The sequence below is a fragment of the Zootermopsis nevadensis genome, unplaced genomic scaffold (genome assembly GCF_977971745.1).
Source record: "Zootermopsis nevadensis isolate Lab colony 2312 unplaced genomic scaffold, Znev_1.0 Znev_ptg000022l, whole genome shotgun sequence".
NCBI classification, from domain to species: domain Eukaryota; kingdom Metazoa; phylum Arthropoda; class Insecta; order Blattodea; family Termopsidae; genus Zootermopsis; species Zootermopsis nevadensis.
In genome coordinates, this window is record NW_028259154.1 from 16,068,548 (window position 1) to 16,096,261 (window position 27,714).

At 36.6% G+C, this 27,714-nt stretch overlaps 3 protein-coding genes and 1 long non-coding RNA gene across 12 annotated transcripts in view; 1 reads left to right on the forward strand and 3 right to left on the reverse strand.

The window, feature by feature from the left end:
* LOC110833899 (uncharacterized) overlaps positions 1 to 12,431 on the reverse strand; it is a 41,976-nt gene extending 29,545 nt beyond the window's left edge. For 2 of the 7 annotated variants that reach the window (XM_022072467.2, XM_022072465.2), the window contains exons 1-2: positions 9,963 to 10,148; positions 9,781 to 9,838 (exon numbers count right to left, since the gene is read on the reverse strand). In XM_022072467.2, the coding sequence (XP_021928159.1) occupies positions 9,781 to 9,838; positions 9,963 to 10,007 (103 nt within the window). In that variant the 5' untranslated portion in view covers positions 10,008 to 10,148. Of the gene's footprint in view, positions 1 to 344; positions 433 to 7,946; positions 8,072 to 9,780; positions 9,839 to 9,962; positions 10,149 to 11,581; positions 11,864 to 12,291 lie in introns of those variants that run through there. The other 5 variants (XM_022072469.2, XM_022072472.2, XM_022072468.2 and 2 more) reach the window with 5 other exon arrangements.
* LOC147873032 (uncharacterized) lies at positions 12,268 to 15,897 on the forward strand. The gene is made up of 2 exons (XR_015536406.1): positions 12,268 to 12,357; positions 14,804 to 15,897. It is a non-coding gene; the product is annotated as an uncharacterized LOC147873032 (long non-coding RNA).
* LOC147873033 (uncharacterized) lies at positions 13,991 to 18,478 on the reverse strand. Of its 3 annotated transcripts, XM_087353527.1 has the most exons (5): positions 17,945 to 18,478; positions 16,413 to 16,724; positions 14,980 to 15,139; positions 14,707 to 14,843; positions 13,991 to 14,378 (listed from the first exon to the last, which is right to left on the reverse strand). In XM_087353527.1, the coding sequence occupies exons 1-4, from the start codon at positions 18,179 to 18,181 to the stop codon at positions 14,746 to 14,748; spliced, it is 807 nt and encodes a 268-aa protein (XP_087209653.1). In that variant the 5' UTR covers positions 18,182 to 18,478; the 3' UTR covers positions 13,991 to 14,378; positions 14,707 to 14,745. The 3 variants fall into 3 exon arrangements, with proteins under 3 accessions (XP_087209653.1, XP_087209652.1, XP_087209651.1); XM_087353526.1 differs by having other exon boundaries at positions 13,991 to 14,843; positions 17,945 to 18,477; XM_087353525.1 differs by having other exon boundaries at positions 14,707 to 15,139; positions 17,945 to 18,469.
* A 352-nt stretch (positions 18,479 to 18,830) lies between these two features.
* Cbl (E3 ubiquitin-protein ligase CBL) overlaps positions 18,831 to 27,714 on the reverse strand; it is a 61,110-nt gene continuing 52,226 nt past the window's right edge. The window contains exon 12 of the mRNA XM_022072463.2: positions 18,831 to 26,843. Coding sequence (XP_021928155.1) covers positions 26,516 to 26,843 — 328 coding nt within the window. The 3' untranslated portion in view covers positions 18,831 to 26,515. The remainder of the gene's footprint in view (positions 26,844 to 27,714) is intronic.

The following is a 27,714-nucleotide window of genomic DNA, read 5'->3' on the forward strand; positions in this document are numbered from 1 at the left end:
AACATCCTTATTTATGAATTAATGATAGAGGTGAGAGAGGAAACACTTACTGGAGACCATTTTCTCGGAGATGGGTTCATAAAATTTTACACCTCCAAAGGGCTTGCTTATACAGAGGAAGGACTAATGTTGGAAAACGGCAGAATTGTAAAAACTAAAATTTTCCGTACTGTCAATTTAAAATTAGAAGTTTTAGTTCGGTCAGCAGACCAACTGGATACGGCCTGAATGTCCGGTGTTCAAACTCTGGGACGATACTGGGTTATTTTCTTCACCACTAGGCTACGTTCGGAAATTCTCTTGGTCCCTGAAACAGCAGTCTGAACATGAAGCTAACCACTCACCAACATCTGATGCTGAGATCTCAAATGCGTCAAGTTTTACGTATGTTCTACACGATCCTCGTTCTGCCTTCATGTAGCGGCGCATGGAAACTGCGGACATTTTCCAAATAACTGTATTGACAGCACTAGCTGCCGCAACATGCGACTATGTCAGTCTTCTGGGTTGTAGAGCCGTGTACTCAGACTACATGTTGCTACAACCCAGAACCCTTCACGTGTATACCAAGGCAAATCGAAAAGAATCAGTTAGAAAACAAATATGCCGACACTCTCTGCAAACTAAAAACATCGCTCGCCTCTTGTATTTTAAGCCACCAAAGGAAAATTAAAATGTCGAAATTTCACTATTTATGCATTATCGAAACAATTACAGACTATGTGCAAGCAAGAATGAAATAAGAGTAAAAAAGGTTCCACTGTTAGCGAAAAGCTACAGTGAGTCCGAAATAAAGTAAATTTCTCAAGTTTAACGCAAATTTTTTTAAATTTAATATTCTAAACAGCTGACAACAGTATTTGTAAAATGACCGTTACGCCAATGACAGAACAAAATCGAGCATCATCAGTAATTAAATGTTCTCTGAATGCTTACGATGTAGAACTGCCAGAGGCGGCTGAGTAGTCTACATCAGTGCTTCTCAACAATTTTGGTGCAGCGGACCCCATCCCCTCTCAGCCCTTCTGGTATCATGGACAGCCTCCCCAAAATTATCACATACATTCTGATTTAAAAACACACAGAATAAATGAAAGAGCATATGGAATGAAACGCTTTCTTCGCGTTTTACTCAAATGTGGAATCAAAACATATGATGAAAGAAGCTTATAACCTGCAGCAGTACAGCATAAAAACTACTCAACTCGCGATCTCCTTAGGCACAACTTGCGAACCCCCGGGTCAGAAACAATGGTCTATACGACACTGCAATGAGTCGACTATGCGACTTCAGCTCGAGGGCTGGAGAGGAAGAGGATTCTGCTCAATTCAGAAAACACAAAAAGTCTCGAAATGTACTATTCGTTTTACTAATGCATGCAAACAAGAAAGCTCGAGGCAAGAAAGAAAGTTGTGACAAACAAAGGCAATATGGTTACCATGCTGAAGGGGTGTGATAAGGAAGAGCCCAAGACCGCCCCATATGGCCGTGGTGGGGAGTGATAATCAACTTGAACGTGACGCAATTACTTGCAAAAGTAAGGGGTGAGGGAATCTAAATTAACCACTTCTCCCAGTAGGGACAGATTTTCAGCTCTTTCGTTCCGAGATGAGTTCCTTTAGGGCTGAATGAAAATTAAAATCGCCGTGATAATAAAACAGAAATGTATACTGGATTTAAGTCTAATATACACCAGAATGAAAGAAAAATAAAGAACCAGAAAATAATAATCATAGCCTGTGTATAACCGGTTACAGTGCACTTCACAGTTAAAATAACTAACATGAAACTAACTAACTAACTGACTGACTCTCGTGCAGAACGCCATTTTCTTTTTTACATGAAGAACAAAGAGCTTTAATTTTCAGATGGTAATGAAGGCTGTCTCAAACACCATAAAAGGAAGAAACGATATTTAAAATGCAAATGTGACATCTTTCTCTTCCAAACACGGGATAAGCTATTTTCGAGTTTCACAAAATTTCTTCTTTGTGAAAAAAACATGCTGTCGATCAAAATCGACAAAGAAAAAGCACTATAATGTCATTTAACCCTAGCATCTACGTGGCGGTTCCTTACAGTGTTGTCAAACCTTGATTCCCCAACAAACCTAAGAAAATCTGTTGTCCATTATGAAAAGTAATTCTGAGAATTTACGAAAATAAAATTAAAAGAAATATCACATACAACACAGAGAGTGTTAACTTTTAAATTCGTTCTTCTTTGCGTTCTGTGTAGTGTAAACAGACCTGCAAAATAAACGTCATGATCTGTATTCATCAGATATTGTTGTGATTCAATTAAAGTAAAAGCGATGTGTGAACATGTCACATCTAACGGTGAAATCATACAAATTTTTCGCCGGAAAACCTCAAGAGAAGAGATCCCTTGGAAGACTTGGACATCAATGGGAGAATATTATTAAGAGCATCTTAGACTAACAGCATAAATGTTTGAGATGAATTCAACTGATTGATAACAACACTTTAATTTCAGCATGTTGTGAATATGATGATGCACTTTCAGATTCCATAACGACACAATTTTTTTGCCAGCAATTCATGGAATTGAATTACTAAGGAATTAATTGAATTAACTGCATTATTTCAGGCCTGCTTTTATATCTGAGGTTTAAAATTCCACGCACAAAAGAGATAAGGAAACACTGATCTTTTGTGTATTTTTTCATAACCACCCTGTGGAAAAGTTTACGTCCCTGGCGCAGTGCGCCAGGCTGAAGCCGCAGCAGGTACTTTTCTGTTTAGCACGGACTTCTGGACTTCTTTGCGGAAGAGATGAGATCCTGCTAGGAACTGCATAAAACACACTGGGGTGTAGTTCCTAGTGATGATGATGCTCTGCACTGAAAGATACACGTTGTGAAAATCAGATTTAGAATTTTCATTTCACATTACACAGACTCCAAGAGAAGAAGTGTGAAGTGTGAAGGCTGTCTTCAGCTACTGAGATGAGGATGACCTACAGACTGCCTTCTTGGTGTCAGCCCGAGTTCATCTTCGTGTAATCATACCAACTCCATACAGCAAAGTCTTTTCTCACAAGCTGATAGTCGCTTAGTTGCTAAAAAGTGTTCCGTCTTTTATGAAGCCCAAATATTCATCACAGCGTTTACAACAGCACACCAAAGATTCCTGACCTGAATCAGAAAAATCCAGACCACTTCCACACTAGTTAAGATATTTTCAATATTAATTTACCATCTAAGTATACTTCTTCTTCTTCCTTCCTTTAGGTTTTCCGACTAAAATAATGTATGCATGTATCATTTTCCTCGTGGGTGTTACATGTCCTGTCCACCTCAACCTTTTAGATTCGGTAACATTTTCGTGAAAAGCACCAATTATGAAGCTGGTCATTGTGATAATTTATTCCTTCCTCTTTCTTAAACACAAACACCCTTTTCTAAAAAAAAACCTCGACTTATGTTCTGCCGTTAAGGCGAGAGACCAAGCTTCACGCCCATACTTACAAACTAACATCTTACTTACTATTCTGGAAGACGGTAGGACTCATACCGAAATTAGTCCATCATTCGAGACCTCTGCCTTTCTTGGGAAATTACTTATCAATTTTTAGATATTTTAATCACCAACATCAAATCACTTTCTATGGAAAGGGGAATGACAATCATCAGCTAGGGACGGGTTTTTTTGTTCATAGCAGAATTAGGGCAGCAGTTAAGAGAGTAGAATTTGTTAGTGACAGGTTGTCTTACGTAATTTTGGAAGGACGTTGGTGCGACATCATTGTCCTTAATGTTCATGCCCCAACTGAAGACAAAAGCGATGATATCAAGGATAGCTTTTATGAAGAATTGGAATCAGTATTTGATACATTTGGCAAGTATCACATGAAAATTCTGCTAGGAGATTTCAATGCAAAAATTGGGAGGGAGGATGTCTTCAAACCCACAATAGGCAGCGAGAGTCTCCATGCACTTAGTAATGATAATGGCGTCAGAGCAGTGACCTTCGCTACGTCAAAAGATTTAATTGTAAAAAGTACAAAATTTCCACACCGTGATGTTCATAAATACACTTGGACTTCCCCAGATGGCAGAACACACAATCAAATAGATCATGTTTTAGTAGATAAGAGAAGGCAGACAAATGTAATTGATGTGAGATCATTCAGAGGAGCAGATTGCGACACTGATCATTATCTGGTGGTAGCAAAAGTGAGGGAGCGGCTTTCAGTAAGTAGACGAACTAAACAAAATTTTGACACAGAAAGATTTGATTTGAAAAAATTAAGTGAGGGAGAGGCAAAGGAACAATATCAAGTTGAAATTTCGAATAGGTTTCAAATTTTAGAGACAAATGAGGATAATGAAAGTGTGGACATCAACAGGGAGTGGGAAAATGTCAGAAACTGCATCAAAATTTCAGCAAAAGAGAAACTAGGATACTACAGGAGAAAGCAAAATAAACCGTGGTTTGATGAAGAATGTTCAAAATTAATAGATCGAAGGAAGCAAACAAAATTTCAATGGTTGCAGAACCCAAACAAAACAAATGCGGATAATCTATGTAACGTGAGACGTGAGGCTAGTAGAACCTTTAGGACTAAGAAAAGGGAATACCTGAAGGGCAAAATTGCTGAACTTGAGACAAATAATAAGGAAAAAAACATCAGAGACCTGTACAGAGGCATTAATAACTTTAAGAAAGGATATCAACCCCAGACTAATTTGGTAAAGGATGATAGTGGCAATTTGCTTGCAGATCCAATAAAAATTGTGAATAGGTGGAAAAATTTCTTTAGCGAGCTCTTAAATGTTCATAATACTGGTGATATTAGACAGATTAAAATGCATACAGCTGAACTGTTGGTGCCAGAACCTAGCTTAGATGAAGTGGAACTAGCCATTGGGAAGTTGAAAAGTTATAAATCTCCAGGAATTGATCAGATTCCGGCCGAATTAATTAAAGCAGGTGGCAAAGGGTTGCATATGAGGATCCATAAGCTTATTCAGTTAATTTGGGATAAGGAAGAGATGCCACATCAATGGAAGGAATCCATAATTATTCCTATTTATAAGAAGGGGGACAAGACTGAGTGTGGTAATTACCGAGGAATATCGCTGCTATCAACCTCATACAAAATTCTATCCAACATTCTTTTGGCAAGATTAACCCCATATGCGAATGAAACTATTGGGGATCATCAGTGTGGGTTCAGACGAAACAGATCAACGATTGATCAGATCTTTTGCATTCGTCAGATACTAGAGAAAAAATGGGAGTTCGGTGGGACTGTACATCAGTTATTTATAGATTTCAAAAAAGCCTATGACTCTGTGAAGAGAGAAGTGCTATATAATATTCTTATTGAATTTGGTATACCAAAGAAGCTAGTGGGTCTAATAAAAATGTGCTTAAATGAAACCTGCAGCAAAATTCGAGTAGGTAAATATGTATCTGAGACATTCCTCATCAAGAACGGTCTAAAACAAGGAGATGCTTTGTCTCCCTTGCTCTTTAACTTTGCGCTAGAATACGCCATCAGGAAGGTCCAAGGTAGGCAGGAGGGTTTGCAATTGAATGGGACACATCAGCTATTGGCATATGCTGATGATGTTAATTTATTGGGGGACGATATAAATACAATAAAGAGGAACGCAGAAGTTTTACTAGAGGCTGGTAGACAAGTGGGGCTGGAAGTAAATTCAGAAAAAACTAAGTACATGTTAGTATCTCGTCATCAGAAGACAGGCGGGCAAAATTATCTTAGGGTAGCTAATAAATCCTTTGAAAGGGTTACAAAGTTCAAATATTTGGGAACAACAATAACAAATCAAAATGATACTTGTGAGGAAGGTAGGAGGAGACTAAATTCCGGAAATGCTTGCTACTTCTCAGTCCAAAATATTTTGTCTTCCCGTCTGATTTCTAAGAACCTGAAAATTAAAGTATACAAAACAATAATCTTGCCTGTTGTTTTGTATGGGTGCGAAACATGGTCTCTCACTCAGAGGGAGGAACACAGATTGCAGGTGTTTGAGAATCGGGTGTTGAGGAGGATATTTGGGCCTAAGAGGGAAGACGATGGGGCGTGGAGAAAACTGCACAATGACGAGCTTAAAAATCTGTACTGCTCCCCCAGTATTGTGAGGGTGATTAAGTCGAGAAGAGTGAGATGGGCGGGACATGTAGCGCGCATGGATGGGACAAGAGGTGTGCACCGGGTACTGGTTGGGAAACCTGAAGGGAAGAGACCGCTGGGGAGACCTAGACGTAGATGGGAGGATAATCTCAGGCGGGATCTATGGGAGATAGGAGTTGAAGGAAACTGGATGTTGTTGGCCCAGGACAGGGTCCGGTGGAGGGCTTTGGTTAATTCGGTGATGAACCTTCGGGTTCGGTAAGCCATCTAGTTAGTTAGTTAGTTAACATCAAATCACTGACACCAACCCTCAGTGACTGACATGACATCGTTAAATTACAAATGCTGTCCCACAATTCCCGTCTATTCATCTACAAACTGCCCATTCACTGAAACACCAACTTACTTACTGAAAATACTACAAAGATTCGACAGAGAGGTTTAATTCGCTTTCGTTTGTCTGCAAGTGTCTGACGCACTGAGGTTCACATTAAAGTCGCCGTGTAAAGGTTAACAACCCTGCTTCTTATCCAGGAGGTTCTTCGGGCTTCCCTCAGTACCACAAGAAAAATGTCGAAACTAGAGCATACCTTGAGGTAGCAACGGCCGCTTCCTTCTACGTTTATCCCAATTCATCATTCATAATCACCCAACCATTCGTCGCAAGAAACCTATGTAGTTGAGAAAGCGTCATTAATTAAAATAATAAACAAACGTCAATAGACATCATTAAAGGTAATATCTTACTTCAGTCTCTCCAAATTGCCAAAGTCGTAGATTACACCAGTTCAATCCCGATTAGACATTATACATTTAACGACGCTGTTTCAACTGCACAAATTACATACCATCTAATGAAATGGGAAGATGATCATGAATCTGTAAAAAAGACCACTTTCAACATATTATCCTGTAGTTTTTACACATGCTGAATGAAAGCGCTAGAATCATCAATTAGGCCAGATGATGCGATGATTCTTGTTAATTATTTAATGACACTGTTTCAAATTAAGAGCCAGTTCGTGGAATAATATGGGAACATTGTGAAGGAGACGGTCGTGTTCGATTTCCTGGTAATATCCCAGCATCCGACTGAGGATACAGAAATTCTATGAAAAACCTGTCAGGTTATCTAACCGAACCGGCCGCTACACTACCACGCTCTGTGACACACTGTACGGCCACAAACTGGTGTCAAATCACAAATCAAAATCCATCTTCACCATCACTTAACTCCCAAACACACGAAATTCTTATGTAGGGCGGAGATATCTGTTGAAACATTTCTAAAGATTCGTGGATGGAACGAGTTCCTTTCAGCCAGTGGCCGAATATTTCAATCACTAAATTGAGGCCATTCTTTTCTCATGGCACTTGAGTATGAATTACACGAAAACTAAAATCACAATTGTTACGTCCACTTTTCGTTTAAACACATACATTAGTTCCCGTTCTCCTATCGCTGCTTCTCAAAATAAAACAGTTAGAATCCAATTAAGGCGTAAATGTAATAAGAGACAACCATGCAATCAAACAGCTTCAATTCAATGAACTTGAAGTGGGCCAACAAGTGGAAATAAAGGTCGAATAAGTGGACAGGTAGTCTACTACTCGCAGAGTGCTGCACGATGTTACGGAATCACGTCTTCGCGATAACAATGACCCCGTTACTACGATCAACCGGCTAACCGATTTATAGACACGCATCACTGCTACTGATTCATCCACAGGGACCTAATTGCACGGTCAATTAGGTTAGACAAGAGCTAAGAAAATCCAGTAATGCTATAAAATAACTAAACAAATTTAAATATATTACCTCTCTAAAAAGAGCTGTGGAAATTACGTGTGTGTCCCATTGATGTAACGTACACCAAGATATTCCCTTTTCAGTATAAACTTCCGAACCTCCTCTTTTTACGAAATTCCATCTTCTCATGCTGTTTCCAGTTCTGGAATATCAAGCAGGCCACAATACACGAGTTTTCATGTTTCAGAACGTGACCTGCTTCCATCAAAGTATTAACAGTTTCTTGGAATTGAGGTGTTAAAACCTCCACTAAAGGTGACCTGTCAGCCTTGTCAATCCTCTGCTATCTAACAGTTTAAAGTAGATTATAAAATCTGGAGTGAATATAAATGATACTCCATGTTTCTGTGCCAAAATTATCAATAATAGTAACCGACGGTTTATAAGAAAAATAAAATTCGCATTCCCTCTGCAGCAAACCTGCAATACTTTTGATATAAGAACATGACACACAGCGAGACTTTATGGTAACAACTAGAAGGATTAAGACCGTCAGAGGGTAGATATGGAAATAAAAATTACCTGGTACATTTGTATGTAAAAAGAGAGAGAGAGAGAGAGAGAGAGAGAATTCGCATTGCAGCCTCTTAGATTAAGACCCGAACATGCACTAGGGCACATAATCAGACAGAATTCTTCATACCCTTCTACAGTCCATTTCAGGCTCTCATGATTAATCGTTTAATATATTAATTGACTCTTACTGTCTCTAGCTGTTTAAATGCCCGAGTTTTGCGCCATTAATTATTAAACAACAGACTACAAAATTCTTGTCAGCAGAATACAAGACAGTCGTGAATTATATAAAGATTGCTAATAAACTCTGTGAAAATGCTGCAATTCAGATATCTAGAAATTACAGTAACAAATCAAAATTAAATTCACCACTAACTTATGAGAACATGAATTTGGAAGATGGTTATTACCATTCAATTGAGAATGCCCTGTCTTTACACCTTCAAACTAAAACTAAAGGATTGAAATACTATTTAGACCTAAGAGACAGGAAGCAACAGGAAAATGGAGAATGTACAATGAGCAGTATCATAATTCAGGGCAATCAAATCAAGGAAGATTAGATGAACGGGGGGGGGGGGGCATTTAGCACACATGCAAGCAAAAACAATATTTTTGCCAGAAATCCTGAATGCGAGTGGCTACTTGGGGCATGAATGGAAGAACAATATTTCAACAGATCTTAAAAGACAGGGTGCAGACGTGCGAAATGGTTTTCGTAAAGGAGGAGGGGGTCCAGAGCCAGAACTTTCGGGTTACGTGGAAGGTAGGCAAATTCATCACCTGAGCGATTACAAACTTTTCCAGAAGCCGGCAAACACTGCTGATGCATCTCAGTGAATATTATACACATGAACAAGAGCAAGCAATGTACATTCTTTGACACTGTAAACTGACAGCGCGCAGTGATGTCAGAGTTCATTCGTGAACTTGACAGTAGCAAAAACACGTACAAAACCGGCCACGATTCGACGAAACAGGCTGCCACTCCTACTTCGTGTTCGAGAGTCCAAAGACCGTCCTGCTGTTTTTGTAAATTTTCTCGATCCCTCTAGGAAAATTCTGGGGCAACTGTAAAATGGCGACGACAATTTCCTCCCACGTTTTCGTAATTTCATTATTTTTATTCGTGTTTTCTTTCATGACGCAATCATGAAGTCAGATTATACAGCGTCAATGATAGGATGCTTCGGAAATGATGAGAAGGAAGTGATCGTGGCCTAATTCAAAGTACTATCACGAGATCTGGCTGGATGGACTGGGGATGACCGCGAAACACCCGTCAGTATTGCCAGTTACCAGGTCGGGAATTCAACCCATTACCTACCGAGCACGAAGCAGAAGTGCCGACTTGACCGCGACGCTGGATACCATTCACAATCATCCTGTGATTCGAAAGGAATTATGAGGGTCAGAAAGAACACACAATCAACTTTACAGATTTGTGAGTGAGAAGAAAAGCGTGGTTGCACCCGAACCACTTTCGAAACACTGGAACACACGACGTACCTTGATGATACATGTGCAGCTGGGGAAAGGGGTCAGCCCCCTCATCCTGCATTACGTTCGGCGCCAGAATGCACTATTCACTACTGCGTAATCTCAGAAGTATCTCGTGTAAGCAACTACCAAGAAAGAAACTGCACTGGACCGGTCTGGTCGAGTTCCGTGATACAACTAACGACCGTCGTCTGAGTCATGAGGGGATGTCACGCGGTGACGTCACTCAGCACTGAGACGCCCCCGGCGTCATGTGCGCGGACGTCAAGGCGATTGGCTTTGCTCTCCGGAGAGAGAGACTAAAACATAAACGTATTCTGATCAATGAAAACTAGCGTGTTAATGCCCCTTCATCCGTGGTTCCCAAAGTTTATTTTCTGGCGCCACCATTTAAAAAAAGTCGCTCATCATACACTATTTTACACAAAATTAAATAAACAGAACGGTCCTTATTGAGTGCTCACTGAGAAGGATGGGTCTGCATATTTGAGTCTTGGTGAATCATCTTAGGGTGGATAATCGATACATAAAAACATACGCTACTGTGATAACAGTGTACGAACGACGTGCTCTCAGTGCAACGAAACTGATCTTACACGTTATGCTGTTAGCAGGAACATTGTCTGCTCCAGTTATTTACTTTGTTTATAACCTCAAAAAGGTCGCGAGACGCACATCTAGAGTGAGCACTGCACTGTGTACAATCCAGGCGCACAAGTGTTTTTCTTAACAAACCGGTTCCGATTCCTGGTTGGTTTGATCAGTCTGAAGGACAGAATCTTTTTCACCAAACTGTTCTTTCATAAATATAGCTACATTTTCCTGTCCTCAACCCAAGCAGTTTAATTTATAGAGAATCCGGAACGTCAAGTAAAACAGCGCCAAATCTAAAATCGCAATCCCGAATCATAACCTGATACACAGCGTATATAAACCAGCTGTTTCTTTCTGCAGAAGTTTCTGGAGCCAGAGAGATGGGAGGAAGTGACCATGGGCAGTGAACAAAGGACATGAAACCAGCCTCAACGTATTTAAATTTAAACGCATTAACCCTGCATAAAAATCGAGGGACTGAGAAAAATTACAAGTCTCATCAAAGTTGAATGAAAACCAAATAGAACGTTTATTTGGGTCAATTTCCTATCGTACACAGATAATGTAAATCTAATGAAATTTTGGGAGATATTACAGGACTATTAGGGCCATAATTTTAAATTGAGATATTTCACATAAGTTTTCAAATATGTTGTACAGTGACATCAATTTTTAGCGGTTCCTTCAATCACCGAACCTTCCATCACGTTCTCCCTATTGAATGAAGCAACGTAACGACAGTTCTATTTGTTAGCGTAATATTGCTTGCTGCCAGAATCGCTTATCGACCGACGGACCGAGTTGTACTTATCGCACCGTGGGAATCGAGCGGCGCTGTAACACACCCATGCAATTTCCCTGACCAACCATGATTTCTCTGTACAGTTGTGCCTTTTTAAATAAAATGTTAAACTAGATTTCTGATTACAGCTTCTAAGTTCCACATTCTGCTGTTCAAACGACAGCTATATTTTCTCTTTTCTTTTGCAATGTAGAGACCTGAAATGCAAATTATATCATGTCAGTATACTTACGTAACACATCCCTGCTCAACTACAGCCCACATTGCATGCCTTCCGGTTCCACCCACGAAGCTGCATTTAGCAATCATTACATAGTAACTTTTATAGCACTGAATATTGACATAGACACAACATAAACAAGGACAATGATATTCTGTCACTTAAAATTCAGATTTATTCTTAATTTAACAAGAAACACTATTAATGAATGAGGCAATAAACATCTTGCCTTCAACAGTTGGACGCAAAACAAATATCTCACAGTTTACAATTTTTCATGCACAAGTGTCGTTGTATATCAAACTTACGGGCAGGCTTTAGAACGCAGAAAATGCCTGCCAAGGCTGTGGTAGTCACATGTAAGCCTAACTACCCACTGCAGTGTTCAGCTGAAGTTTATCATTTATCAGTGACTCGTGGTTAGTCAGATAAATAGCATTTATACAAAGGGCACATTACGGATTACACAATAATTTCAACATAACCATTATTTCCGTTTATAAACATGCAGCTTCAACGTCAAACCTGCGATTCACTCATAACTCTTTAGAATAAAATGCAATCCCCATTTTGTGTGTAAAGAAACAATGTGACAACATTACAATGAAACTGTAAATCATTGTACTTAAATAATCAGCTTACAGAATTGTTACACAAATTTCATGATTCATCTTGCAGTTGTACATTACACATAGTTGGAAGTTTGTTGATTCGTACTGTACCTTTGGATTACCCCAGCGAAGACAGACACAGGAACCTCTCGTGCCATCACAAAACAAGTGCACTTCGTAAGTAATTTATTATGTTCCCTAGTACTAATCAGCTCATCACAAGAAAGTCAGCCTTCAAAAGAACACAACAGCACAAACAGCCGTCATCGGCGACTTAATGAAGGTAACGATTGCCACCTGCTTACAGGATTGCACCGCACCTGACTGGCGGACGAGAACCAAAGATCTTATATCCCACAGACATGACCTCTACCACTCTATACCAATCGTGTCTTTAATATGACGAAAACAGATATCATAAACATAACCTCTTTGCTGTGAAAGTCTTTGAGCGAGATGGGTATAAAAATGTTTTCCATAGGAACTGTGTGCGTGACCAGGATAATAAATCAATTTAAAAGTCATAACCAAATTTGTGGAACCAAACAATTTCAAGGGGATTTCGTATTCACACGTAAATTGTAAAACAATAAAAGCAAAAGAAAAATAAACAAGAATTTACTTTGATGCTCACTACTGGCCACATCAATTAACAAAATAAGGGTGGAGGGAACTACATATACTACTTCTGCTTCACTTTTACACACTGGCTTATGAAGCAAATGATTCTGTGTTGGGGGAGAAATTATGTCCTACACCAAAACATTTCACCTAAAAAGACAAAAAAAAATCATGAACAAAGGACAGAATAGCTTACCACAGGACATGATTCCATGTTCTTTAATAGATGCACATGGATTATGGTGCAGTTAGAAAGAAGAGGAAGAAAAACAAAATCCCAGTTATTATGCATGAACACACTGCAACAGATCCCAGCCAAGTCAGGGTATACCCAAAGAGCCACACTTTTCCTCTGGAAGGAAAACTGAGATATGTATGAGTGTGACAACAGGGCTCAATTTCAGACCTGGTGTATTCAAAACTCTTTGCTTCCTCCATTATATGTTCTTGGATGGATTAGTAAGAAAAGCAAATCAGGGTTCATAAAAGCATGTATTAATTTACTCAGCAAACATGCAACAATGCCTTCTAATGGAAATTTTGAAAAAGTCTCAGTAAAATTTACTTGAAATGGCAGTTGTTACAACATTACAAGAATGGTAGACTGAAATCCCACTGAACTGTGAACGAAATTCAATCAAACTGGGATGAAGTAATCCATGCTCACAAGATGATCCACTGATGACCGAGGAAGAAGGCAAAGAACACACCTGAAAAATTTAACAAAATAAATGGTTGCATGGATACAGCAAAGCATTAGTAAGACAAGTATTTTTAATAATAACAACAATACCATCACCATCTACTTTGTCACAATGAATCCTTCTCCCACACTAAATTTGAGAAGTTATTAATTCAATTTCCATCAGGCTATGTTGTTTCTTGACAACAGGTTCAAAGTCTAGTGTTAGCTTGCTGAGCCTGTAGCCCAATTAGGTATTATTTTTCATGCTTATCAGAACTTCTCAGCTATGTTGGAGATGTCAGAGGCAAATAAGATCCTTTCTGTATTTTGCTCAGACAAGTTTTCATCTATTTGAATGCTATCCTCCTCTTACATAGTAGACATAGGTTCAGGATTCAGAAGTGCAAAGATACATGGCTTTTATTAGGAAAGGCACATGATAATAGGCAGGAAAGTTCCACAGAACAAATGTTTCCAAAGGAATAATGAAGAGAATAAAAAACATTTATGAACAATTTGAAAAGTTTTATAGTTTCAATGTTAATTATGGTAATAAAACAGAAGTGCTCAGATTTGAATACAAATCTGAAAGCAATAGATCTGTGTGAATTCAATGACTCATCAAACAATTAAATAGCACAATGATATGAATTACCATTTCCACATTGTTCGCCATTTTGAAGAACAGTAACAAAATACACTTCGCTATTCACTATAATGGAAGTCTAGTTATTCCAGTCATAGCATTTAGAACCAGTCTGTAATGTACCATGCATACATTCATAAGCTAAGTGCAAAGACTTATGGGTAAGATGTGTGTGGGGCAAACACGCACACAGCAAACAGTGGATACAATGTTTGGTTGTACAGATTGGATCCTAGTATATAATAGCTGTAACAAAAAGAGATTACATAAATATGAGAAAATCTTTAACTTATCAGTTCAGCTAAATATACTTAGAATGTTGAATTATTCAATATTTTCATACTCCAGGATAATCACTTTAAAAAGAATAAATACTGCCCTAACAGCATTAACATTTCTTAAACCTCAGTGCAGTATTATAATAAATTTAAATATACATTAAGAGATGCACTGGAAGGTTATGTTTTTCTTCCACTCTCAGATACTGTAAATACCTGCTGGAATGGGCATATTTCTGAATTTTATAAATTCTTATTTGACTTTCTTCTTATTCCTAATGACTACTGTCACTTGCCAGTTCCACTGCTACCTCCTATTGAACAAATGCTGGTATTCATAGATTTACTGTAAATGTAATGGCCCGCTTGTGGGAACGGTACTTTTGGTTCCAGCTTGTATAACAGCCACCTTGCCATGTCACCAAATGGTGCTCTGTAATGAATAACAAATTTCTCATCAAGCTTCTGAGGGGCAGGAGCATGTCTGCTTAAGAGATGCACCGTGAACATACGATGCCATTGTGGCCATGGGTTTAGCCCATAAAGACGAGCAGCAAGATTGTGCACACCAAACAAGCCTGGAACCCTGTGAACCAGGTATGGTGCCTTGTCCAGTATTTGTTCTGTTGGCTGCTGACCAGCATTGTAGTACCAGTCTCGTGGATGGTAATGTCTGTAGCTGTTCAGCCACAGTGGTAAAAAACGAGCTTCCTTATGAGCCACCAGAATCTACATAATGAATACAAACAATCCATTAGATGTCTATGGAATAAAATCGAAATTAAGGCAGTAAATTCCAGGCTGGGGCCCTGAAGGTCATGTTAAACACTGGTTGATCATTCTGAAATGGTATACAGTATTAAACTATTGGGACTGGCATACTTTCCCAGTTTGGATGCTGTTAGCCACTTTCAGTGTTATGAAACATTACCAAATAAATACCTGAATAACTTGTATAAAGATTTTATGATAATTCTGAGGTTATATTTAAATTAATTTTACACCAGCTGGAGTATGCATTCTTGGCCACAGAAGTTCTTTGTAAAAAAATATTGAAGTAATTAAACTGCTTCCTTCTTACATCACATATCTTTTAAAAATATGAATTTAATGCTTGTAACTACATCTGTATTATGTTAGCCATCTACATGCATCTCTAAGAAGCTTAGCATACAGTATAAACAAGAGGTATTTTAACTTTGTATCTGATAATGAAAGTTGTACTGCAGGAGACAAACACTAAATGATTCTTACATATCATTAAACTGAAATCCTAATTGCAAGAGGATGTAATATTATATATATTTTCTAAATATTTACTGCTGTACCACTGCCTTGAGATAATATCAAATACATTTATTCATACATTAAACTGCATAGGGCTGCCAAGCTATATAACAGCCAACATAGACTGTGTATTATATCTTACATCACCTAGCAACCGACAGGCAGGATGGAAGGAAACAATAAAAACAATTTAGTCTGTCTGTCATGTGTTTCATTACATTGTTACGACAGTGACCTGATCACACTGTTATATCAATCACACAGTTTCAACAATGACCTGGGATACTACTGTCATCTTTGACACAAATACCACATGTGTTATTCCCTTGGGTGCCCTGCTGATGTCACTGCCTGTAATGTAGCATAAAAAACACTTTGGAATTTTAGTGTACAACAGAGTACACCATTCCAATCCTGTTTATTAATGCAGCATCACTGCAGTAAGTTAACCTTTACTGTCAGTGTAATACAGCTTACACACAATACAGCTAATCGAGTGTCACACTAGCATGCCACTAAACCATTTCTCTCAAGAACTAAACTCTGGCTGGCAGGACAATAATTCAGGAAAATAAATCCCCTGTACCTGTATGATAAATGTTAATGAAGGCAATCAACACCCTATACTTGTAACAAATTCAGTCTGTGAGCTTCTCCAAGTATACATGTACTCAGTTGTCAATGGCTGAACTATTAATTTTATGAATTACTTCACCTGAGTGCCCATGTACTCTCCCTGCGGCCAACCAACAGCCATTTCAAAGTGACGAAAACGGTTTAATGACCGAAGAATTAGTGTGTCAGCATCAATGTAGATTCCACCACATTCCATCAGCACTTGAATTCTAGCCACATCAGATGCATGGTATACTGAACTTAATGGCTGTCCAAATACATGAGTAGGTCTTGGACGGTATGATAATACCAGTGATGTGTTTGGAAATGACAATGTTTGAAGGACTGTCCAATAATGTCCCCCAAACTTCTCTGCATCACTGTGTATATAAACTATTTCTGGTTGCTGGACCTGAAATAACACAATATTCTATCACCTTAATGACTAACTGCAAATGTAGCACCTTCATCTTGACTGACACCTTTCTTTTTGATGCAAAGTCAGAAGAGTTCCTGTCACAGAATTGGAGCTACCAACTTTTAATATAAATGGCTCAATCTTAATTCATGGATAGGGCTCTGATATGTCCAACTTTTGTAGATAATTCATATTTTATTCAGCCTCATCATCATCTGTGGCTTTACAACCCAGTGTAAGTCTTGGCCACCTCTTCTGGAGGTTACTTAATCTATTTAGACATTTGGTAGGACTCCTTGGACAAGGGATCAGCCCATTGCAGGGCCTCTAACCATACACAGGACAGCACAACACATAGAGAGACGCAAGCATCCGTGCCTTGAGTGGGATTTGAACCCACGGTTCCAGTGTCCAATCTATCACGGCCCACACCTCAGACTGTGCGGCCACTGTGGCTGGTTATATTCAATCTCGATGTTCTGAAAAAAATAAAATAATGCTGTGCAAGGTGACACGTAATAAATACTATATGAACAATTTCTGAGATAATTTTAGGACAAGAGGATTTGTGGAACTCTAAAAATTAAAAGAAAAGACAGTACGGATACTCCATGTATTATAATGCCTCGGGAATTATAACGAAGACTAAAAATTACAATTCTTTGTTTTAATTCTACTGTATGTAGAAAAAACAAAATGTTTCACTATAATTTTAACTTAAATATTCTGTATCATATTCTACTTGGCCAATACAAAATTATACATTGCGTATTTTACGGTATGATAAATGAGACATGTGATATAAATTCTAATACTGAAATAAGCGTAAGACTAATGTAATACTGGCAGCAAATAAGGCATTATGAAAACAAAAATTGGACAGAACACCATAGGCAGGATACCTCAGTTGTAGGTTGGTATACAGCTGATCATGCAACTGCACTGAACTTCATATGCAGAGCTTTAGACATCAACATTTAAAATTATTATACCCTAAATCCGGTACAATTACAGCTTTATTTTCGCCATAAAAATTCCGAAACCGTATTACAGTAATGGTAATTACTTTAAGTGTTTACGCTACAAAACAAAACTAATGTAGTAAATCACACAAACATGCACGTGGCCTACGTAAACATCCTTCTAACTTTGTTTATAACTATGAAAAAGTGTTGCATGTCTGCAGCTTTAAGAAGGAAAACGATGGTATGTACCTTTAACGCCGATAAAATGCTGAGAAAGGATACAAAATCTAGAGAATTCTGACCAAACAGAATAAAATGTATCACATTAGGCACGATAATTTCCTCAACTCCTGTTACGTTGTCAAAGTTAAAAAATTTGTGTTTTGTTGGTGGTATAACAAACTTTAAATTTTCGAGCAACAAGTGCAACCAAATTATACACACTATCACAAAACCCGCAAGGCACCATATATACGATCTTCGCATTCTAACCTATTACCGTCGACAAGTTCGTCACACTTGTAACAACGTATTCTGCTTGTTTCTACACAGTATCCATTGCACAAATATAATATTCCAAGAAATTCGTAGGAAGAATATACATAAAATAACTGCAGTTAGAAACAGGCATTTAAATTTTCTACTACAGATATAACTTACAACCGACTACACGATGTTAAAGATTGGCAACGTAGGTGGCCTACGACGCTCGCCATCTATCCGCAGTACTACTTTAACTGTACAAACGACCTGCCAGAAACAGTTGGTATTAAACCATAGCAGTAGATAATTCCAAGAGTTCAGCTGGTAACAACGTTAACTGCCATCCAACTTACTGAACTACCCTTCCATCTTTCTCTACATTGTGAAGTCCTACGAATACCTGACAACAAATCCCACGGCCCACATACATCATAAATAACCGGACAGCATACAGAGCAGAATTTGATAATCCCTTATAGACACCCAATGCTTGTGACCAACTGTGGCTAAGTGCATTTAATAAAACTTGTGTAACAAGTTCATATGGGGGCAAACTACATGATTAATCCTTGCAGCTAGTTCTGAGTATGACCTTAATATTTTAATTATGCTAGGGGGGACTCTGTTTATAGAATATTAGCTGTCAGAAACATCTGTAATCAACATTTATTCTTTATTTCTCATATTATATGTACAAAAAAGTAATAACATGGCAAAATTATAACCAATCTAGTCCTGTCCATGCCACATATTATTAACAATAATGTGAGAGAAAACACAGAATGATTAGTTTAAAAAATGGTTGTATTGAGCTTACTTGAACTTTCTCTTCCCTTCACAGTAACTCATTTATATACTCCATATGTGACACCCCTCTTCAAAGTTCCATGGTTTAATAATAAATATGATAATACAGCAGAATTCCAACACATTTTTGGCATAATATTAAATTAAATTTGAGATTACTTCCAATCACAACAATTACTTAAATTCAGTCTTATTCAGAGTCTAAACCACAATAATTTAAGAATATACAAGGTATTGGTCTTATTAGTTTTCTTTCTTAAACAATACATATTGAATGTGAAATACAGAGAGAAAGGTAAATAGGCACATATGGCAGAAGATACACTCAAAAAGGAGATACAATAGCAAGAACAGTGATGGAAAATATTTCAAAACTTCATAGGCTACACTCATCATCAGCATATTTACAATTATTTTATCTCATTCTGTCCCAGACTGAACTAATGATGAATTCAGAAATAAACAAAGAAATACTTCAGTTACAGTAATTTGAAGTTGGCAACCCTAACCTAAAAACACTGTACAATTCCCATGTTTATACTTGATATATTATAAAATATGTTACCAGTTATTCAAACAATTCTTTCGACTCTAAACCAGAAATGTGTAAAATATCTGCATATTTCATTCCCCATCTTGCAGTGCACTGTTATACACAATGGCAAAAATGCAAACAATCACACATTACTACAAATTCTAAATTGTATGAAAGGATGCAATTGTTTCATTAGGGAAGATCTGACCAACCACTGCCTCATAACTGAATGTGGTGTTCACTCCAAGAGGGAGATGTCACATAGTTTGGAAATCATTACAATGTAGAGACTTTCTGTGTGCATCTTCCAGGTCTGACAATCTAGCAGTCCTCTCTATACCACATTCCTTTCAGGGGTGTGCTATGTCTATTTACTCAAAAGACTAGAATAAACATAATTGTTAGCAGGTCTCTGAGTCCTAGGACTATTTTCCAGTATCAAAAATGAAGGCATTTTTTAAAGTCTTGTATTTTTAGGAGAAAATATGATGTCCATATTATTAATAACAAAGATCACCACATCCATCACTTCATATTGTAGAGATTCAAGAGACAAAGCAATACTGATTTAATGAATCATGACTAATAATAATTATTAATTTAGTTACTTCTTTTAAGTTTTACTGTCTTTAAATGATGTACATTCATGGCTAAATTATGAAGATTTCACTGTAGCAATTTTCAGAATGTCCCTTAGCATATTATAAACAACTACTGAAAAAGTGACTAGAGTTACATTAATGTCATTTAATTGCCCATTCAACGCAGAGGCAATTTATTTATTATATAATGCTACGTTCAAACTTCAATTACTTTCAGCACAAGATAAGTGAATGTGAAAAGAAAGAGAAAGGATTAATTGCAGAAGCCTACATCTAAAACTTATTCTAGTTACTACTAGGGAAGTAAATAATAATTGAAATTTTTTCCATATTTTGATTCTTGTTGTTAAATATTATGTTCTGTGTTCATCACACAATGTTTATAAAATGAAGTAAACAATTTGAAGATGGGTGGTAAGTTAGATTCAACAGAAGCATATACTACTAAAATAAAATAAAAATGGCCACAATTATTTTACAGCTAAATAACTATTTATAAAACTATAAAAAAATCATTATTTTTGTTTAATGTTAATAAATAAAATGTTATTTTATTTATACTATATATATTTATAATTATTTTTAAAATTTCCATTCAACATTGGCAAGCACTTGTTGGAATGATTTGTGCTCTTTGCATTGACTATTGCTGCTAATACTATTAGTTTTGCTAGCATGTGATTGTAGTGTGATAGCAGACATCAAATAGAATATTTCAAAGGCCAACCAGTGAGTTAGTTGCTACACATTAATTTGTCTTAAGTTGGTATTTTTTGTTCTGTTTGTTTATACTATTGATTTACATTTGCCTAGGCAGTTACAGACAGCTTATGTGGCTGCTCTGCCAAGGCACAGAGTTTCTGCTATGTGCAATCACCACATTAGTTGCTACTTTTCCTCAGACGACTCAGTTTTGTCCAAGGTTCTCTTTATGCAGAACATTACGAGTTTACACTACAGAAGAACTTGGAGAAATCGTGTAATCTACAATCAGTTTAGGAGATGTGGGGAATGTATCCGAGATGATGGGGAATATATTCAACATCACCAGACAGATTAGGAACGGCAGCAATTAATGCAGTGTTCATGCAGAGTGGAAAGGCCATGCCCTGGCACAGCTGCCAAATAATCTCCCTGAAATATCTGACATGGGGACCCACATTTTCAAAACTAGCAGTAACAATACTAGCTAGTACATGTGTATCTTGGCAAAGGATATTAAGAATAACACAGAATACCTTAAGAAAACTTTGGTCATGTACAAAGTGGAATTAATATTCTAGTTCTGTCTGAAGAACTCTACATATTTATTTCAGTAAATACAACTTTAAAAACTATCTTCATTCCACAAAAGAATGTACAGAGACATGACTAAATATCCTGGAGTGCAGGCAATATTTCACGACTGTGCCTCTAATAACTTAGCATAAGAATATTTTTATGTAAAAATACAAGTTACTGTACATTACAATTAAAGCAAGGATTGATTTCAGTTATATTATTTTTTAAATAAGACTTTATATTTTGTTAATTTCATTAAACCCTTTCTTTATCTTCTGCAGACTCTACGAGTATCCTCTACATTTTCCTCGCAAATAATAATTAGTTTACATACTTGGTAACTAATACATAGGCCTTACTTCTGAAGTTCATGGGTACTAAAAGGTTGGCAACTCTTATGACAGTAACAATAATTTTGGAAAGTGGGTAGAGATATAGATGTTTAATTGTTTATGAAATTAGCAGAATAGTCAGCATTTTCTTGCACAACTTAATATCACAGAATAATAAAGAATGTCTCATAAGATTCTTCACATTTTACATCTGAGTCCAATAGTGCAAGTGGTACATTATTTGAAAGAAACAGAAGTAGACAGAACCAATTTCAGCACACCCCTGCTGTAACCTGCTGCTTTATAACCTCTTTATTCATTCTAACTTAGATGGGATAAAAATATACAAACATATATATCATGACTAGAGACAGGATAGCTGTGCACCACAAAGTTACAAAATATGCATTGACATGGCAAGACCTAGCTAGTCTTCATGTTGCATGACAATTTTTATGTATTCTTCACAAAAGTGTATGAAATGAACATATCATGGGAAGGGTGGGTCCATTTGTTTGCATGTTTCATCTCTGGAACTACTCAACACATTTCAGTGAAACTTTGTATTCAAACACTACAGTAACTGTTACTGGGGAAATTATATTCCTATCCATATCAATCTAAAATAACCCTTACTGTTACTACATGAAGCTCAAGTTGAAAGTTCATCATATCTTCCAAAAACCACTCATAAAATAAAATATAGGTATATCATAAAATATATACTCATTAAGAGATATAACTTTCATTTGAGACACTTTTCAAAAATGTCAATATAAAAAGAATAACAATATACATCTTTATGCAGTGTTATGTCAGTACTGTTGCTTCACCAACATCATACAGGAACAGGTGATTTAAGACCCCTGTGTCAATGTTGGTCTTTTGCACTGTAACAACACATGGACTTGCAGTTAAATACCCATGTTTCATGGCTGAAGATGCAGGCAGTATGTTCCCCTGAAATACAGAAATCTACCTGAAAGTCCACATGGCATACAGCCCAAAAAACCAATATGAACATCTTCATGCCATATGAATCTCAAATCTCATAACACCAGAACTACAGGGCTGCCAGCCAGACTATAACTGGGGTTTAACAATTTAATGTTATGCTACTGTTAACACATGGCCAGCTGGAATGTGCATAAGCCATGACACATGGCTGATAAATGATAATTATGTCAACAACTTTATTTGTGAAATTCAACAGAGTGATTTGCAACATAATTATTTTTGCAACAAATAATAAATTACTTGTAATGAATAAACATGAAGACCAATGGGGAATGCAAAATCACAACAAACACATTTGGAAAATTAGATTATAGCTCTCCAATTGTGTTTCAGTTGAGAAGAGTTCACACCATTAACACCTCATAGATGTTCAGATACAATTAATAGCATACAGGTGATTTACAGTTCAGGATTCTGACAGGTAAATATCATAGGACATCACAATGGAAAAATAATATTAAATTGATTATAAAAATATGCTGAGAATATGAATGGATAAGCAGTAGTTCAGAATGGGGACAGCAGTATATTTTTGCGGTGCCTGTTTCATAGCAGGTTTTCAGCCACGGTGACAGCTGAGTGTTCCAAATATTTACAAAGTTTTCACTTTGTTATAAATAAAAGTTGGGATTAAAAACTGAACCCAAGACCTTTGGTATACAGGATTCATAATTTACTCCAAGACCACTCTCTCACTTCCTTTACATTTTTGAACATCCTTTCTCAGTCTCATATAGTGCCCACTTCAACAATTCACAGAATCTTAATTAATGTAGTTTAGTGAAAATATCGATTATGTCTTAACACTTCCAAACACCCCTACACATTTATGCATCACTATCCTGTCCTTATGACAACATAGACTAAAAAGAATCAAATAAAGCCAGGAAACTGAGAGTATGGAACAGGTGGAATTAAAATCTGAGGTTAAATAAAACAGATAAAAGTTTTAATTCATGCTGCAAATTTGAGTATGAGAACCTAATAAAATTGGTTAAACTGTAGGACTGGTTCACCCTGGACCTCATAAATGTTTGCCCACTCACAAACAAATTAACACAAATTGATGTCAAGTACATTTCTGCTTTGATCTAAAAGCATGGATAAATGGCTAATAGATTTAAGTCACAGTAGCCCTGGGTATACTCTATAAGCAAGCACCACTCTTCTAATAAAATTAAAAACTGAATAACTTAACATACTGCACATACTAGGAAATTCTAGGATTACAACTGGGTTCCTCTGTCTCCCATCACCCTTAGTACTGACATCCTCAGTGCTCTATTTGTGCACACTTCTGACTTAAAAGCAGTATTTACATATAAGCACCTTATCAAAATAATTTGTGTTATATGCATTCCTTCATCTTGCAATCCTGAATACAGGTAATGAACAACATGTGAATAATAGAATGTGGTCCAAAGCAGAGAGTGAATTGTGAGTTTTGCAGCATAAATAAAAAAACCATCAATAGTCCACAAACACACTGCAATAAAAATTTATAGCACCCTAGCTCACCAACACTTTTACATGGAAGTGGAAATTGAACAATTAAAGAAATGTAGAAACATTAAACAAAGTAAAAATAGAACCAATATCAGACAATTAAAATACAGATCCAACTGTGTTCAACATACTGACAGAACACAATGTGAGAGACTTCGCAAACTATTACAATATTTCAAATCAAGGATGACTTTTAAAAAGACTGTGGTTACAACATGTCAAGTGGCCTAACTTCTTCATTTCTAGACAATAATAATGATGATGATGATGAAACAACAAAAATAATTCCTTCTGCATGTGAAAGCTAAACAACATCATTGTCATCATGTGACAGCTGAATAATATATTACAGACATGTCAAAACTCACATCCATGGGCCACAAGCAGCCCTCTTAGATGTTTGATGTGACTCAAGTCACTTTTCAAATTAAAGTCTATAACTTTGAAATACTTGGCTCTGAAAGGACAATCTTTCTTGCTCCTTGGCCCAATCCTCATCCTATATCCATCAACATCTTAACCCTATTCACTTGAACCCTGAATACAGAGATAGCATATTTCTCTGAAACAGTGGGGTATGAAGATAAGACCACGTGGCACAACCACCCAGAAGACCACAATATAAAACTTATACCAATGTGAAAACGTCGAATCCTACAAATGTTAATCATTCTAAAGAGATAAATATTTTATGTCAAATATATACTGTATATATAAGGAGCTCTCTTTGAAGAATTCAATAAAAATGTGAATGTAAAATACTAAACACATGCTCTTAAATGGCACACGATTCTTCAGAACTGTCAAGATCAAGTAAAATGAGCTAACCATATTATACTCTTCGTTTTACAAGTGCCACATTAGCACAGTTGTAATTTATTTCAAGCTCATGAAATACTTTGCTGACAAATTTGCACCGTAAATATTTTTGGAAGTAGTAGTTTGTATACCACATACAGTATCCGTGAAATACGTTATTTAAATGTATAAATATAACATCTATGTTAAAGTGCAAACTGCAAGTGATTAAATCTCAATTTCCTCATGCCAAAAAAAGATAACCTACACATACATTTCCAACACAATACACACACCACATAAACACTCTTACTTATCAACAGTTATTAAAAGGACTGACCAAACAGGATGAAAATGTGTCAACATTGAGAACACATATAATTCAGAAAACGAGGAATTCTGCTGTATGTTATCATCACAGAAATGAGTGAGATGGCTCATATTATATTCCAGAAAAGTTAAGATTGACAGTATTGTACTAAAATGGTTAACTGTAATGAGGTACACATTGACTAGTAATTGGTGGAGGGATAAAACCACCAACAAACGACATTAACCAGTATTAGTTATTACTTGGAATAGAAATTTACATGCTTTGTGATACTTCAGTTAAAAGTACACTTAATGAAAGTACTGTAAAAAAGATAACTTTTTAATTTAGCACACCACATTGTAATAAATTTCTATAATATTATTTTAAAGAATAATTAGTAATTTTCATTCTAGCTGAATCAAATATCTTAATACCCTGCATATTATCATTCATAGGACTAATGCATTTCACCATATATGTAGACATATTATCGCAATTTATTACATCAGTAATTCTCAGAAATTGTTTTACCAGTCTCAGAAGGTGACCTTCATTTCATTTTGTTTTGTAAAGTAATAAACACATGATGCAATAACTTTATCTATGGAAGCCTAGTCAGTTATAATACAAATCAATACGCTCCATGCAATGAATTCACACATCACCATGTGAAGATAATAAAACACAAAACAATGGACTGTGCATATGAGAAATTACAAAAATCAAATGATATGAAAGTGTACCACAGTTTTTCAATTGCATTATAGGTGTCAAATTAAGTTATACAGATTACTAATAATCTGTTTTGAATCCCCTAAGGTAATGGCAAAATATGAATTATGCAGATATCCTGACCTACATTTGTATTACCAGCCTCAACAAGATAAAATGGAAATGAAAAGGCAACTCATTTACATACAAAACATGACCCCATGATTATGATCAGTATTATCACATTTTCAAATTTTTTTTTAAACAACACCAGCATTTTATCCTCGCTGTGTTGTCACAATTCCAATAATAATTAACACTTTCTATCTGAGTTCCTTCCAAGAATATTGCATTTAAATATACATTTATTATTTTGTTATAAAATTAATCTAGCAAATATCAACGAAAATTACCCATCACAGGGTTATGCATAGATCATGTAGTGGTTTGTTTTGTAGCAAATTCATGAAGAATGTCCCAAGCCATTTCAATGTCATTTCTTGTAATACCTAAGGCCCTTATCACAGCATCCTGGGCATAACCTTCAGAAGTGAGTTTCGCTATGTAATCCATATTGAGGTTCTCATAAGCAACACTTGCTTCACTCACACTGCTACGTTGGTAGTGCTGTTTCTGAGCCTCACTGGCTTCCTTCAAACTGCGGCGATGTTCATGATGTGGAGTCTTACAACTTCCACTGGGATCCAAATGACTTGTGCTGCAGTGGAACAGTTTACTGACAGGATGTGGCAATGGTGGATTGCTATAAAATCAAACAATGACCCTTCAGACAGCAAGCATAAAATCTGGCGTGAAACATTGTAATCTGAAATGCTGGTATCTTTTGATTTATTCATATGGCACAAGGACCTTGCACCAATTAATATTACAGAGAAAAAGCCACTTTATAAATAAAGTATATAAAAGAACCAAAATTATAAAACCATACATTTTATATAGAACAGACAAACTGTAAATTAATGTAGTATTTTTTGCTGTCAACTATGTCAATCACTGACATTTCAAGGACCATCTATGTCCACATCATTTGGCTTATGATGTAAATGTGTGTCCAGACTGTCTTACATATATACCTTCCAGAGGTAAAGCCAAGCTAAGCAAGCACTTGTCTCTGCCCAACAGCCCTTCAGTGGCTAACACTGAGCTACAAATACAGGCTATGGGCAGGTATAAATGTGGAATAGTCTGGACATACAGTTACATCACATGGACAAATATTGTCTCTGAAATGTCAGTGACATTTAACCAACTGACATGGCTAATAAACTCAAACCTGTGCAAGAAGCATGGTAACACTACTAACCGAGATGTCAGGAGTTGGCAATAAATTATATGCTTATGAACAATAAGTACAACAAATGGGAAGGACCTTCATGTTGAAGTGGCTGTTTGCAATTTTAAGATTAAAGAAGGAAAAGAAAATATGCAATGCATGAATAATATAATGGTTAAAAAACATATTACCAGTATTTATACACTGGTAAAAATAATTCAACATTACATTAATTTTCAATTTGGCAGACTCCTGTTCATATAAAAATGAGTATACGAAAAAGAATCAATTTGATTCCTCTTTTAAATGTGTTTGAGGGTGTGGACTGGATTCATCCAAC

What these genes read in the sequence shown, in the direction of transcription:
- LOC147873033 (XM_087353525.1), bottom strand. Translation starts at nt 18,181, where the DNA reads ATGCGAAGATCGTATATATGGTGCCTTGCGGGTTTTGTGATAGTGTGT. An exon ending in GCATTTTATCGGCGTTAAAG is followed by an intron (nt 16,725 to 17,944) that starts GTACATACCATC and finishes GTGTTATTTCAG; the next exon opens with GTCCAGCAACCAGAAATAGT. An exon ending in GAGAGTACATGGGCACTCAG is followed by an intron (nt 15,140 to 16,412) that starts GTGAAGTAATTC and finishes TTCATTATGTAG; the next exon opens with ATTCTGGTGGCTCATAAGGA.